This window comes from Etheostoma cragini, chromosome 21 (assembly GCF_013103735.1).
Source record: "Etheostoma cragini isolate CJK2018 chromosome 21, CSU_Ecrag_1.0, whole genome shotgun sequence".
Classification (NCBI taxonomy): Eukaryota; Metazoa; Chordata; class Actinopteri; order Perciformes; family Percidae; genus Etheostoma; species Etheostoma cragini.
This window is the reverse complement of record NC_048427.1, coordinates 8,107,948-8,123,136: the sequence shown is the minus strand read 5'-3', so window position 1 is coordinate 8,123,136 and position 15,189 is coordinate 8,107,948. Positions and strand designations below refer to the sequence as shown.

Sequence of the window (15,189 nt, the reverse complement as noted above, 5' to 3'; positions counted from 1 at the left end):
GCGCCTCTATACAAAATTGAGTCCATTTCCTGGAGTTTCCCCGGACGTATTTAATAACAAACACTTCACCCCAATTTTAATTTCCCACAGAGAGGGAGAGATACAGGGAACGGGCGGTGGAGGGGGGAGTTTGGTTGTTTATGCTTGTTTTACTCGCCTTCACCATCCCACACTGTAAACGCTATCTGTGTTTCTTCAAAAGACCAATGGTGTAATGTCAGCTCCCATTCAGAATTAGCAAAGATGTCTTGTTGCTCATAACTGCAAATACAGCAGTGTTTTCCTCGCATACTGTACCTGAGAGATAATTACCAGCCAAACACTTTTCTAAGGTTTGTTTGTAAAATGTGCAAGTCCATGGAGCTAAACACTGTATTTACGCAAGGTACTGTGGTAGCATTTTCTTATATTACAATTTTTTTGTTAATTAATCAAAAGCATAAACAATTCACTTTGTGAAAAACATAAGTTACTTACTTTTCATTTATATTTCTTTTTTAACTGAGGTGCAATGTCAAAGTGCCAAAACCAAAGACCACATATAGATTGAAAACACTGTCTCATGGCGAGAACATCCCCCGTAAACCGTGCATTAGCTTCTCTGCAAATCCACTGCCGAGCACTGTGGTTCAGAAAAGTAGTCCCTTGAACATTTTGTCTGCATGCATAAAGGTAACACATCCAGGACACACACCACCATCCAAGATCTTATGCAGCACTGATAATGTGGATCTCTTTTTATCACAAGCTCCAAACTGCCTGTATTTCTTGTAATGCTTACAGCATATTATTGCAGGCTAATTCCAAAGATAATTGTGTGTATTTATTTGAAACAGGATTAAGCTTTTGCTGTTTTAATTTTTCTAACAGTATGGGTAAATTTGCACCGGTTGGTGAAATCACTGCAGTAGTTACTGCAGGGGAACCGCTGCGTACAACACCACAATGCACTAATCCTCCGCAAATGACTGTGCCTTTCACTTGCTATTAGGAACTACATGATGTGAATCTGTCCGACTAAGAGACCTTGTAATCAACACTGGTGCAAATGTGTTAAGTTCAGTGTCTCGTTGACGGGGGGTTCAATGGTCCTGACAGTGTAATTACGGGTTGCTGCCACAATACTGTGGCCAGCGCACTTAACACTAATTCAATCCATCTTCATTTCCAAGAGCAACGCCCCTACCATTGATGGATAGTTATCATTAGAGAGTGACAAAGCACTGAAACAACTGAGGCATGAGTTGCAAAGTGTGTGTGTGTGTGTGTGTGTGTGTGCGCTGGGCGTAAAGTCAAGTAGCAGGAGGATGTGTCCTCTAAGATACACACTATTGCCCCAGACAGCAGGATTATATATTACTACTGGGATGAATACAGAGAGACAAAATGGGGAAGGAACTTTGGGTCAGGGAGCGCTTTGCATTACACACACACACACACACACACACACACAGTACGTGTACGTGTTCACAACAGTTTGGCTCACTGTGACCCCGACACACAGAGAGGCTATGGCTCGGCTCACCAGCCTTTTATAGCATGCTGCTCAGACTGCTGACAGACAAACACACGTACACACACAAAGAGACAGACACAACCTGATACACACACTTGTTCAGGTCTGGGCACTGTCTGCAGTCAAACACTAAACGACAGGCTGTGATTGAGGCTGACTAGTCTGCTCCTCTATATTTTCAGTCTATATATTCAGTCCACCATGGCCAGAATATCTTAATTATGTGCTCTGCCTATTTTTCTAAAAGAAGGGGTGACAGAGTCGGCTAGGCAGGCACTGTAGCAGCAGCAGGCCACTAAAATGAGGCCCTTCCAGTCTTTATGGGGCTTGTGGATGCCTCGTTCCTGTGTCTTGCATAACTTGCACGCACGCCGCACACAACTAAAATCATCTTTTTTTTGTGGCATTTTCCATATCAAGCTGTATGCCTTCAAAACAAACTGGAAGTCCAAAAACTTTTCAAAAAGACTAACAGGCTGTGAAAGGCTCTAATGAGTAAATAGCGAAGAGGGTAGAAGGGGAAACAAATGGACAGAAGAATTTTAGCACAGCGCTGTGCTCAATGTGATTATCTCCTTTTTCCTTGCGGGTCGCAGCTTTAGGGGTCACCACAGCCTTATACTCTCCATCACACACACGGAAACACACACACACACACACACACACACACACGGCTTTGCCATTTCAATGACTCAATAGCATCTGGAGCTCTCCATCGATTGTGCTCAGTGACCCAGCAAAGGCCCATGTGGAGAGTGCCTGCCCCACCTCACTGAATTAGATCATGTTCAAATGGGAGCCGGCATCATGGTCGCCCGTTGTCCGTTAACCAGGAGGTGGTGCTACTGGGATGTGGAGCACTACTTCATCTTTTTGCTTATACCGCTGAAGCAAACGGGGGATTTGTTTGGTAGGGGTTTTTCATAATAGCGAGGATTTAAAAGGCTTTTCTGACACCTACAGTTGTAGAAACGTCTTCAAAGACACAGACATACTTTGTTTTACTCTCGGTGTTGATTTAGCGGCAGAGAGCGCATGGAGGTTCACAGTCAGCTGACCCCGCCTGCTTGAATGCATAAGATTCTCAGACTTGTGAGCTCTTGTTCAGTTGGCTCACTGTGAGGAATGAATGGTTTGCTACATCCCTCTCCAACCTCAGTGCACATACACCCACGCAATTACATTTGATGCTTACTCATGCATATTCCTAATGTGCTATTATGCACTCACACGTACTGCACATTTATGCAACAGCTTTGGCGAATTTGCACACATACATGCAGGCATGAGCTCAGCGGCCAATGTGCTGCCGTAGACTGTCTGGCCTGCTTGCAGACCCTGCAGTTTGTTTAGCAACACTCCTTTTGACGACGCCCGAAGGGTGCAATTAAGCCCAATTAGAGCCTGTCAGTTTTATTAAGAGGCACAGACTGGCCAGGCTCGGGGGCAGTGAGGGAAAGAGGAGGGAGAAGAGGGAGGAGAGGAATTAGGAGGAGAGTCTGCAGTACCAAGCTACTGCTACTCTTAAGAAACTAGACAAGCGCAACTGAGAGGAAACTGGTGTAAATACCGTGTAAGCCAACCAAACAGATACTAAACAGAAATGGCTGCTGTGACAGGAGAAATGACTAAATGGTGTTAAAAAGATTAGCCATGGGCCTGATCAAGTCTTCCTAAGCAGGTCAGGTTCTGCAGGTAACCTTGAGTGCTCTCAGTTGAAATACATAGAGATCATCTTTATGATGCCACATAAAAGCTACTTAAAAGAACAGTTTTGCGATCAGAGAACCTGAAGGGATCAATGGATGGCAAAACCAACTCGTCTATAAATACTCACTGGCTACAGTGAATGCAGACATGTGTGGATGCAGATGTCACAAAGCATTTTCGGAAGGGGGAAAGGGGGTGGTGGCTGCGTAGTTATGTGAGCCTGCCCTGATATATTAGTGTGGTTGTGAATAGAGCAATACAGCTGGCTTGGAACAAAAAACTGCAGCATCTCTTTCATCAGCAAATCAAAAAAGAAAAAAAAAGAAAACGCAAATGAATGTATCATTCCCTCACAATTCCTTTTCCGTCGACCCCTCAACAGAGATGTTTACAGATAGCTATCATTCCTCCTCTTTTTCACATTTGTGCTTGGACATGTTTCAAAAGACCGGGCCTTTTCATCTCCCCTCTCGCTGTGAGGAAATTTGCTCCTTAATGGCTTTCAAAACAGGAAGTGCAGACAATAAAAAAAGAAGAAGTGAGAAAAACGCTTCGCTCCCCAGTCCCCCTTCAGTCAACGCATCCTTTACGGAGCTGAGTGCTGCAGCACACTGCTGCTGTGCCAAGGTGCCAACTGTGCCAGTCACACTGACCTCCATCTGCAGGCAACTTGATACCATCTCTCTAACTGCCGCGTACTCCCACTGAATGGCTTCGCTCAGTCACAGTGAAGCCTGAATGCCATTCAAGGCTCAGGCTTGGAATTGTGTTTCGAGTTTGTGTGCTATTGTATTCTTTGTTCACAGCTGCTGTGTAAAAAAAACCTTTATCACTAAACTGAATACTAAAATGGTTGTATTGGAGGAATGCACACAGGAATACATTACTGTCAATGCGCAAATCATTTTACTAACAGTCAAATTAGAGCTGATTTTTCTCAAGTCTTTATCAATGACCCTCAGAAGGGTAAGGTTGAACTGCTCCAGACCGGCTCAAATTACTACTCAGGAGGCTCTCTTGCAAAGTACTAGGCTTACTATTTTAATAGTATATGTAGGTGTCTGTTTACTCATGTTGTATTCATAATTCCGCCTCCTGCAGGGCTTCCGTGTCCACTGAGTGCCCTTGAACATGCCATGAGTAGTCTTTCTTTGCCTCAACTAAAAAGAGACCTGAAAGACAGCTACACACGCTTCCGCACAGTTGGATAAAACAAACCTTAACCACACAACTCAACCTCACCAAAGAACTTGCTTTTTTTCAAAAGATGTTTAGAAGAGTGTTTTTTTTCTCTCTCCTTGTCTTTGCTTTTTCTCTCCCTAGATAAAACAAATGCATCATTTTTCCGTTAAAAACAAAAAAATCTTTACTCCCTTCGCTCCCTCCCATTGTGCCATTTCCGTGTGTGGAAGTGCTCCCTTCCATTGATTTTCTCCTAGCCAGGGCCCTACCCAACAAGAGCCGCTTCCTTGCTGGTGTCATCTCCTTGTGCCTTTCTCCTTTTAACTGTGTTTTACTCTTGTGGCATAATGTACAACTGCCAAACTAGCATTAGGGAGGGGAGTGCAATGGGAGAAAAAGCTGATACATGCGCTCAAAAGTCTTGGCTATTGATTTCTTTTTGATGCAGATGGGGGAAAAAGAGAACTGTTCAAAGCTGCGGAGAGCCTTGATCACTACTACAGTCAAGCCAGTTAATAATGTTTGTAGTAAGGCACAAGGATTGTGGGTTTGTCTGTGTATTACATTACTTTGTTATGCATTGTGTTTTGGTTGAGCTTTAGCTTTTGCGCAATCAAAAGGCTTATTTGATGTAATAACCAACATGCACTCAGGTCAAGGATTCCTGGCGGACTTGCACCATAAATGTGTGCAATTGCCTGGACAAAGTGTCAATTGCAATGGAGATTATGAAAGTGACTACAGCTCCATTTTAGAAAAACATAAAATGGGCAGGACTGCTTAAACGAGTTGCCAGGTTTACATAGCCAAAGAAAAGAAAACTGTAATGTGCAGCACGATAAATAAGGTAGCTGTTGATAAAAAGAGTGATATGTGTCGGGAATATTTCTGACATCCATATGCTCAAGACAGGATGCTGAAATCAAAGGCACCAGAGAGCCATGTGCAGAAATCCAGAGATGGAGGGGCAAGCTAGCAGGAGTGTTTTCCAGCAACTGCTGCTCCTCATCCACAGCTCCAGCTCTGCCGGCCCTCTGTGATGTGTGCCTGTGTCCACTGGGGGCTACAATTAGCCCATCAAACTCATTCCAGTCGGGAATCCACACCACCTCTCAAATCCCCTTTTCTGGCTCTCCGAAGTCTGCGCTGCTCCATAGAGACAGGCAACTTGTTAGACTAGGGGAGGTAGCCTTTGATGTGCCAGGTTCTGCCGAGGCCTCCCTTTTTGCTCATATCAAGGCTGAGAAGATATAACAATTAAAATGGAGGGAGAGGCAGACTGACTCTGCAGTATGTGCTCGTGCAGCTCGTGTGCCATGTGCTTGCCTGAGCACCTTGGACCTGATCCTCACAGGTAGCGGGTGCCCCTCAGTATTAGTGCAGATATCAGTACCGCAGTGGTTGGTAAAGCAAAGACAAGTCCCATACCAGAGAGATGTTCTTTATGCCAATGCTATAAATCTGTCATGTGGCTTATCCGTGTTTCTGATGGGCTGGCCCTGTTCCAGTCTGTGTCTGTCAGTAAAGACCTGCCCCTTACCCTGTGGCAGTGGTGCAGCATTTCACAACATTTTTTGGCCAGTAGACCTGTGCATACTTTTATTAATAATTCCTCTATAAATCAATAAGTCAATGTAAAACTGATCAACGATTGTAGGTATTCATTAATTGTGATAAATGAAGCAAACATGCCAAACTTTTCTTTTTTTCAAATCTCCAATGTGGGTTTGGGACAAAAAGGGCAATTTGAGGATGCCACCTTGAGCATTGGGAACATGTAATGGTCAGTTTCCCTAATTTCATCATGACAACAGTGATTAAGTTGTTATGTAAGTTTGGTATAACTCTGCTTGGGGTTTTATTCTAACAACATAGGTAGGTTAGCACCAACTGTGGTATATAAATGTATTATATGGCAGTGAGGAGACACTTCAAACCTATTTTTTCTAAAGAATGTATATAAATATGTACATTTTGATACATCGATCTTTAGAAATCTCCCCTGTGCCTCAAGAGATCCCATGTTGTTTCCAGACCGAAAGCTGAACAAACTCTAGGCCGGTGGTTGAGATGGGCTGCTGCGTTAAGTTGTGTAAGACACTTCCACTTCTGTCTCTGCTCCAGTGGGGCTCAGTGGCAAACAGCCAGGTGATTACACAGCACTGACTACCAGCTTGGAGAGAAAGAATAGGAATATGTATTTGTGAGTATAAAGACACACAACCCAACCTACACACGCACACACAGACTACATTATGTCAAGGAGAATTACAATGACTCCAACCTGACCCGGCTCCACAGCTGCTCTGCCTCTGGCGTGAGTGTGCCTCAATTTACTATTTGAGGTAAAAGATTGCCCACAGTTTAAACAGGTGTGTACTTATGCAGATGCGCAACACAAGCATGTGGTTTGCATTTGTTGCTGAAGTGGAGCCAGAGTGAGCTTTCTCTGGAGCAGGAGTCAAGCCCAACATGTCACTGGGGTTGGTGATTTATTCACTTTCAAATTTTCAAAAAATTCAGCAAGTGGACATTTCCTAAAAATCCCTTCTAATGAAACTTGGAATTGTGAGAAAACTGCTAGATATCTCTGAGTTATCGCCAAATGAATAGGTGCAGTTGTTGTTTCTTTATTTATATGATTGCATAATCAAGAGCATTGCTCATTATCCACAGAAAAAAAAGATTAAAAATAACCATACTGAGCATTTACCCAGGTTTCTACCTCTTTCATATGTAAGTACATTTTATCATCTCCGTTTAGTTAATTTGCTGTTGTCCTCGTGCTTAAACTCAAAGCTACACAGATATCCTACTATAACATCACGGTTTCTTAAAGTCCCTGCAACAGTTTAAGACATTCAAAAACCTTTGGCACATAACACAGTCATGACCAACTCAGGCCCACAGTCTAAAGACTGAATGTCACTTCAAAAAGCAGTTTAGTTTAAATAATCTTCAGGGCTGACTCCATCATTTTTTTGTTATTCTTCAATAATCCCTAAAGGCGTACCCCTTGCTTTGAGTTGGTAGACTGTAAAATAAAAAACATAAAGGGTGCAATGATGATTCATTATGATTATTTACATCATCATGAAGACATTAACATTTCAAAACCTTCAGATGAGGTTGCAAAGTGAATGAATCCATGGCTGGAATACAGCAACGACATGGGTTAGCCATTTCATTGTGACATTACAAAAGCCCCAAAAAGTGGGTTGGCATAAGGGCAAGTAAACTGCACCAACAAAACAAAAAGGAAGTCACGGTTCAAGGAAGCACGAGGTATTCTCTCTCCGTTGTTGGTTATTCCAGACTTTATCCAAAGAAAGAATCCTGTTGAAAAAAAACTGCAATGGATTCCAGTGAATGCCAGTGAGAATCAAGCGAGCTATTCATGCTGCCAGTTGATTTAGGCACGCCTCGCTACACACCAATCAGCCCGGCCCCTGCCTCGCCAGCCACTCACTTGTCTGCCATTCCAACACAAGATGGAGACAGTGCCAAAAGTTCCAATTAAAATATCCATTTGTGATGTCTGTGCAAGAAAAAGAACAAAAAAAAGTACCAAGCTTTTTCGATAGCGTAGGAGAAAATACAACAAAAGCTGCCAAAATTCTGTGGACAAGCCACATACTTAAGAGTTTTCTGTCTACACAAACTAATGCTAAAGTATGGAGAGTGTGTATGTAGGCAGAATGTGTGTGTGCGAGAAAGCGAGACAGACAGAGCATGTGTGTGCACAGTAGTGGGAGCGTCTTGTTATGGAGGAACAGAGCATGTTGCAGATAAGAGGGCGATGCTGTTCAAAGAAAAAGGCAGGCCGGTAAAGTGCGCACGGATTCGACATCATCGCCTTACTGTCCCTTAATGAGCCTGGAGAGGAAGTCTGGCGTCCATAGAATCCGCTCCTGTCTCGCTCCAATCACGCTGCTGAGCTTTTTATTTAAATCTCACACACAACTGTCACACAGCCACACTGGCCGTGCTGTTTATCTTACTCCAGGAGGATGTTAACAAGACAAATGAATGAATAAATACACAAATAATGCGTTTAGGTAATGTTAATAATGTATGAAATGGAAGCTGCTTTTTGACAGTGGCGCTGCACTAAGGATTCTTTCCAACTTTGGTGACAGGCTTGTTTATTCTTTTCCCAGCATGCAATTCTCCGCATCTTTTACAGGCGACGTCTGGCCATTGCTATAGCACATCTCGCTGATGAGGAAAAAGTGGTCTGACACATTAGTTTGGAATTCTCTCCCATGAGAAATACCTCATATACCGTCAGGATTTAGCCATCTCTCCCTTCATCCAAAACGTCTAGTATGATGATCCTCCCTAATCTCATGGAATCTGGGTCTCCTTTTCACCCCATCACACTTCACTCCTGCTATCACACAACTGCTTTCAGTGACGTTTTACCAGGCCACTCAATTAGAGTACATCTTTTAGGAAAAGCTGGATAAATAAATACAAAAGCCTGTGCACACCTGCACAGGTATACGAGAGCAAGCAAATCACAGCGTCACCTGCCTCATAGAAGTGTCCCAAACTTCCAGGACTATTAGAAAAAACAAAACAAAAAACAAAAAAAGGAGCGCGGGGAAAATGCTCAAAGAAACTGACTGGGTAGGAAAATAAGTCTCACATCAAATTCCTTCCCTGGGCCGATACAAAAGCAAGGCCTGGCACTCAGATACCGTCAACAACACACACTTGGAAGAGAGAGAAGAAAAAAATAACAACACGCACATCAAAACCGGAGCCAAACAAATCCAAGAAAAGTTCAGATAGGTCTTCAGTGGAACTGCCAAGAGGAACAAAATCAAATAAATTGGGGGGTTATTCTCACTCAGGCTAGCCCGACAAACCTGAAAACACTGTTTAGAATATATGAGGAAGGTGAAAGAGGATGATGCTAAATGACTCAGAAAGCAGATTCCCGGTGTTTACCCTTGTAAACTCCAAAGAAAAGCCCCTCTCCTGTTATAACGTGGGTGGGAACAGAAAACTGAATTCAAGGCGGCTTAAGTGCTCTCTGGAATCACTCAGCATTCCACTGTATTCAACACATACATCCACAGAGTTCAAATTTGACTGTGACAGTGTATTCATCCATAACTGTAAATTGTTCTTTGGGGAATTTGGGTGGGTTTCATATTCTCCCCTATCTTTCCCCACTCGAGTCCCCATCTTCTCTCCCTGTCCAAAAAGCTGTCTCTATCACTCTCAATCATACGAATACAACAGACGGTCGCCACAGCAATTGTGGGATTGCTCAAAGCTGAGTCGTTATAAAACCAGAGAGATTCATGAGACCCACAGTGATCTGGAGCTAATAACTAAAAGACGCAGCAATAGCTTGTTTGGTGCATCTCTGAAACACCTTTTGTAGTTTCATAGCTTTTCTGATTATTGATTGATTGCTTTTGAAGTACACGTGCTTCTTAGGAATGGCTGAATTCTTAAATACTAATGTCTTACTTTATCTCAGCACTACCCTGGGATACAACAAGATATCAGTATCAGCACTTATTTAGTGTAGTGTACAGTATATTTAGGCTACAAGTGTACAAGTGTCAAAGCCTAAATATTTATTTAAAAAGCGTTCCCAGTGCTACTGAATGTATTCCTGCCCAATGATATTAAAATAGAAGCGTTTGGACCATTTAGGTACATCACATCCACGCGGTTTATTCCTTACGGCTTTATTATGGCATGTCAATGCACAAGAGTTCTCCAGGAAACTACTAAAAGATGTGACTTTGACTATTAGAAACTTAAAAGCTAAAAGTCCTGTATTAAACACTGACAGAATTGTGAACCCATGTCACTAGTTTCTCTAAAGACTAGCTGACTTGAGCATTACTTATTTCCTTGATGTTGAAAAGTGACTCAAACAAGACATCCCATGCACTGCAGACAAACAGCTACACCCCCCCCAACTCCTCTTCTACCACAGATTTAGTCTGGTTGTTGTAGTAAACTGACATCTCCTATGTAGAGAAAGCTTGACTTTCCTTTGTTGTGATTGGTCGGCTCAAATACATATACACACACAAAAAAGCGTCCTCTCTAAAGAGTGAAACTTTTCTTAACTTCAGAAAGGTTGTCAGTTTGAATGAAGCACATTATTGCAAACACACCCTCACTAGTCATACATTTTTCAGGACTCTTTTTTTTGACTGAACAAAGGGCGACATTATCATGGTACTTATGTACCTACAGCGCATGCATGCCACAATGCGCATGTCTTAGTGTCATAACACTTATGAGAAAAAAAGAAACTCCTCTAAATTCTACAGGACACCCATGGGATATTCACTTCACCCTGTTCTCAAAAGTTCACTTCCAGACTTCCTGGAAAAAGGAGCAGACATTTCTGAGGAATAACAAAGAGGGTTAGTGAGAGTAATAACATTGTGTTTAATCCCGCACAATTCTGCCTCATACCAGAGTGAGAACAGCAAGCCAAGGGGGACTTACAGCAAAAACAAACCAGTGCTCCTGCAGATGGGTGTGTGGTAGCAGTGCATAACAATAGAACCAAATGTCAGAGTCATGACCTAAAATCTGGTTAGTTCAGTTTGTACCTAAATTGAGAAAAACAGCCCAAGACGTTCAAGTGAGATAAGCTGTGTGTGGAGAACAAAAAAGTTGCAATGCATTAACAGTGTTTTCCTCAGCTGCCCGCCCGCCTGCCCCCTTCTCCTTCTTCAACGAAGTTCCCCTCCTCATTGTGGCTCAGCTGAAACTTCAGCCCCTTCCACACTGCTGCTGGTGGGGGGGGGGGGGGGAAACGAGGTCACGGATCATCTTACTCCAGCCTGCCTCCGTATGGTCACAACCCCCATCCCCTCCCCTCCACACCTTCCCCTACCAGCACCTCTCACTCAAAACTCCATTTCATCACTGTGGCCAAATCTGCCTCATCCATTCTCCCTCCTCCTCCTCCCCCAGTTACATTTCTTCTCTTCCCTTTTCTCCACTCCCACTCTTCCTGTGCCCTCAGCCCAGTGCTAATTGGTAAATCTGTTGAACCATGCCAGCCCTAACAATGAGACACCTGGAGTTCTGTCAAAACAAGTTTCCCTGTGAAACGGCCTCCAGTGTTAATACAGTAGCGTGGGGAGCTGCCGAGTCTGTCGTCGCTCGCGAGGATGACCGCAGAAAGCAGCCGGGGAATCTGGGGAAATTGTCAAAGCTGAGTGCATGCGACTGTTGGGTCTGTTAAGAGCAGTTCAGCATAAACTAGATTATTTATCAATAACATTGTTGAACCTTGACCCTAGTTGTTTGTGCACATTAACTAAGACCAACCCATGGTTACCACATCTCTCTAAAAGCCTTCAGGTGTGTGGGTTAAATGAGTTCATGTTGTATGCATGTGAAAGTTATAACATAGCTGACGTCCTGTCATCTAAAACTCAAGTCACACCTTAGATGCAGTGATACTACATATGCACTGGTGTAGACAAAGGTGTGTTTGTAAGACACGAACACACACAGAAAGACCGGCACACCCAACGGTGATCCTGCCAGACCTTGTCAAACAAGTTCTAGCAAAGGAGCTTGTATAAGAAAGGGAAGGGGAGGCAGGCAGCAAGTTGACATGGTGAGGTGAATGTTTTTTTGTTTGTTTTTTTAAATCCTAGTAGACTGAACAATCATATTAATAGCTATTTGCACAATGAAACATGATTTACCTTCTTTCTTTCTTTTTTTTTTAGAATTGTGTTATTTACTGGCAACGAAGGCCCTGAGGAGTTAGCAAAATCAACAAGCAATTGATTAGTCAAACAATTCAACTAGGCAATCCACCGAGCCATGGTCGCCTCAGAGGGGATTAATTAGTTATCCTTAGGGCTTCATCATGTCAGCGTCTATCCAGCTTCACACAGCCTAACTGAAGCAAACCAAAACAAGGCTTATTGATGTCCTCAGCATGTCAGCTCTGCAGTCAAATCAAGACTAACTTTACAGGCTCCTGGGTAGCTCATCTGGTAGAGCAGGCACCCTTATATAGAGGTTTACTCCTGGATGCAGTGCCGCAGGTTTGACTCTGTTTTTTTGCATGCCATTCCCCCTTTCTCCTCTTTCTTTAGCTGTCCTATATAAATAAAGGCTTAAAATGCCACCCAAAAAAATAATCTTTAAATAAAAAAATTAAATAACTTTACATTTACATTCCTCTTCACTTACAGCTTGCATTCCATGGATTCTTTTCTTTTCTTTTTTAAGTGTTACAAGACATTGACAGAGGAAACCGAGCTATTTTAAATTAGAGGACATGCACTGTTACGTCACATCTTCAACCATTGGATGTGAACAGTGTGTGATTACATCCATAAAACAGCTTCTCAAAGAAATACAAACCGCAGAAAGACTGCCTTTTGCTGCTGGTGGATTGTAGGCTAATTTGATATTAAATCCACAATGAACCCAAAAGCTAACAATCCAGAAGCTGAGACGAGTTAGTAATGAGACAAATAAATAAGGCAAACAGAATCCTTAACACACAGAAATGAGTTAAAAGCGAAACAAAGAAAAACAAGAAAAACCTTGACTACCCCGTAAAGCTTGAAAGCCGTCTCTGCTTGGTTTTGAAAGGGATACTTTGCCGATTTAAAACCATCTCTGTGTAATCTTTTTTTGTGGACAGTGTGTTTAGATGAATGGGGTTTTGGCTTCTCTCCGTAGCGCCGATCTCGACGAACCTCTGTGACTCGTGTTGCGTCATCCGGCGGATCTCAGCAGACCTCTGCTGCTCTCCTTGCTGGCGCGACAGAGAGAAGCTAAGCACTGTATTTAAACACACTTCCCCCCAAAAAAGATGACACGGCTGGTTTTAAATCTGCAAAATATCTCTTTAAGTAAGCACTTTAAATGCGTGAGGCATATACCCTCCAAAATATCCCTCCCGCACCAATATCCCATCACCTGGATTGACATTTCAGACATTAAAAAGCACACCAGCAACAAAGCAGCAGCACTGAATTATAGCACAAAGCACAACACAGCATGATTATTATTATCATCATCACCAGAATTTAGGTTATTCATTCATTATTTTTGTTTTAAAATCATCAATTATCAGTTGTTAATTTGCGTGTGGAATCAGCCAAAAAAATCCAACAAGATATTTTTGGAATTCAAAGGTCTCTCACCAAATGAAATTGGTGAAGGCTCAGATCTGACTGTCCGGGGAATTCCCAGCAGAAGGGCCCCTGAAAGGCAAAGATGGATGTTCCCAAGTCACACAATTATATCAGCTCTCCATCTCTTGTTCGCTGCCTCTCTTTCGCACACGCACACACACACACACACACACACACACACACACACACACACACACACACACACACACACACACACACACACACACACACACACACACACACACACACACACACACACACACACACACACACACACACAATCCTAGCTGGCCAAGTTTTATGCAAAAGAAACGTTTTCTCCCTGGAAATAATGCATCCCCCGGCTTTTTAGTTATTTAAACTACTGCCTCGTCTCTGCTGGCTCAGCTTTCTCCTGGGTGCATGTTCTGCCCCATTATTACTAATCGTACATGGAAAGAATAGGAAAACACTGGCTCTGCACTGGTTACATGGCTGTTTCAACTGGCTGGCTGGTTGTTAAAACAATATTTCACTTTCGTAGAACATTGTATCTGCTCAGCATCGACAGTTTTGGCACAGTTTTTCTCAACCATGATCTGATACAGAGGAGTAGGTAATCTCAACTGAGTGCCGGGATCAGGTTTTTCTTAAGTTTACAGCTGTTAAAAGTGCACTTCTAAAGTAAATGACACTCAGCAAGTGTGCTGACTATGGTTCCACAGAGCAGTCATGGCCACTATTTTTATGACTGTGTACACTAAATCTGAATTTGTGAACTGCCTAGTTTTACTAGCTGTTCCAATATAAGTTTCTTAAGAAGATAAGACATTCAGAGATTTACCTGGCAGATTTGTACATACTGCTCCTAAGAGCAAAAAATCTGATCTCACATGTCTCAGAGATATGTCAGGAGACGACAGAGGAAAAGGACAGGGAAGGACGAGAAAGAAAATAGAGAAAGGGAGTTATTGAAGGAAGAAAGGGCATGCTAGTGGAAGTCTCAGAACATGCAGAGAAAAGCAACAGGACCTTTAGTTTACAGGGGGGCTCCAATAACTAAAAGCTACTGTGCAGCTAGATCACTCAATTCTATTTGTACTTGTGCTTGACCCTGGGGCCAGCTAGATAACTTTACTTAACAGCTAGACAGTGAACACTGTGGTTATTGGTGTCACACACACACACACACACACACACACACACACATACACACACACACACACACACACAAATATATATTATACTTTTAAATGTGCATGTCCAATAGAGAGTCACACATTCCCTGGGGTAGCTTAAGTTCACAGGGGTTATTCAACGGTCAAATACCAGAGCAGGGAAAATAGACGACAATGGTCCTAGAGCTATTCACACCCACACAGAAACACTCAGAGACAACACAAAAAGCTGCTGTTCACATTTCCTACGATAAAATGTAATGGAGAGGCTCCTTAACAATGTTCTTCGCACATTCAATATATAAATAAATGTTTTAAATTTGGGATTCTGGTCAGTTGGCCCCTACCACTAATCCAAAAGCCCCTCATGGCAATGTATCAGGTACCTTTACTTTCAAATGTTTAGGTGTACTGTCCATAAAGTAAGGAGAAGACTCTTCAGTCAATGTTGTGGTTTTGTTGC

At 42.8% G+C, this 15,189-nt stretch overlaps 1 protein-coding gene across 24 annotated transcripts in view; it reads right to left on the bottom strand.

Moving 5' to 3' along the window:
- The window catches only part of tcf7l2 (transcription factor 7 like 2), an 88,626-nt gene that overhangs the window by 37,000 nt on the left and 36,437 nt on the right, over positions 1-15,189 (bottom strand). For 16 of the 24 annotated variants that reach the window (XM_034859864.1, XM_034859863.1, XM_034859878.1 and 13 more), the window contains exon 5: positions 13,579-13,638. The exons of the other annotated variants lie outside the window; for them this stretch is intronic. In XM_034859864.1, coding sequence (XP_034715755.1) covers positions 13,579-13,638 — 60 coding nt within the window. The remainder of the gene's footprint in view (positions 1-13,578; positions 13,639-15,189) is intronic. 24 annotated transcript variants of the gene reach the window in all.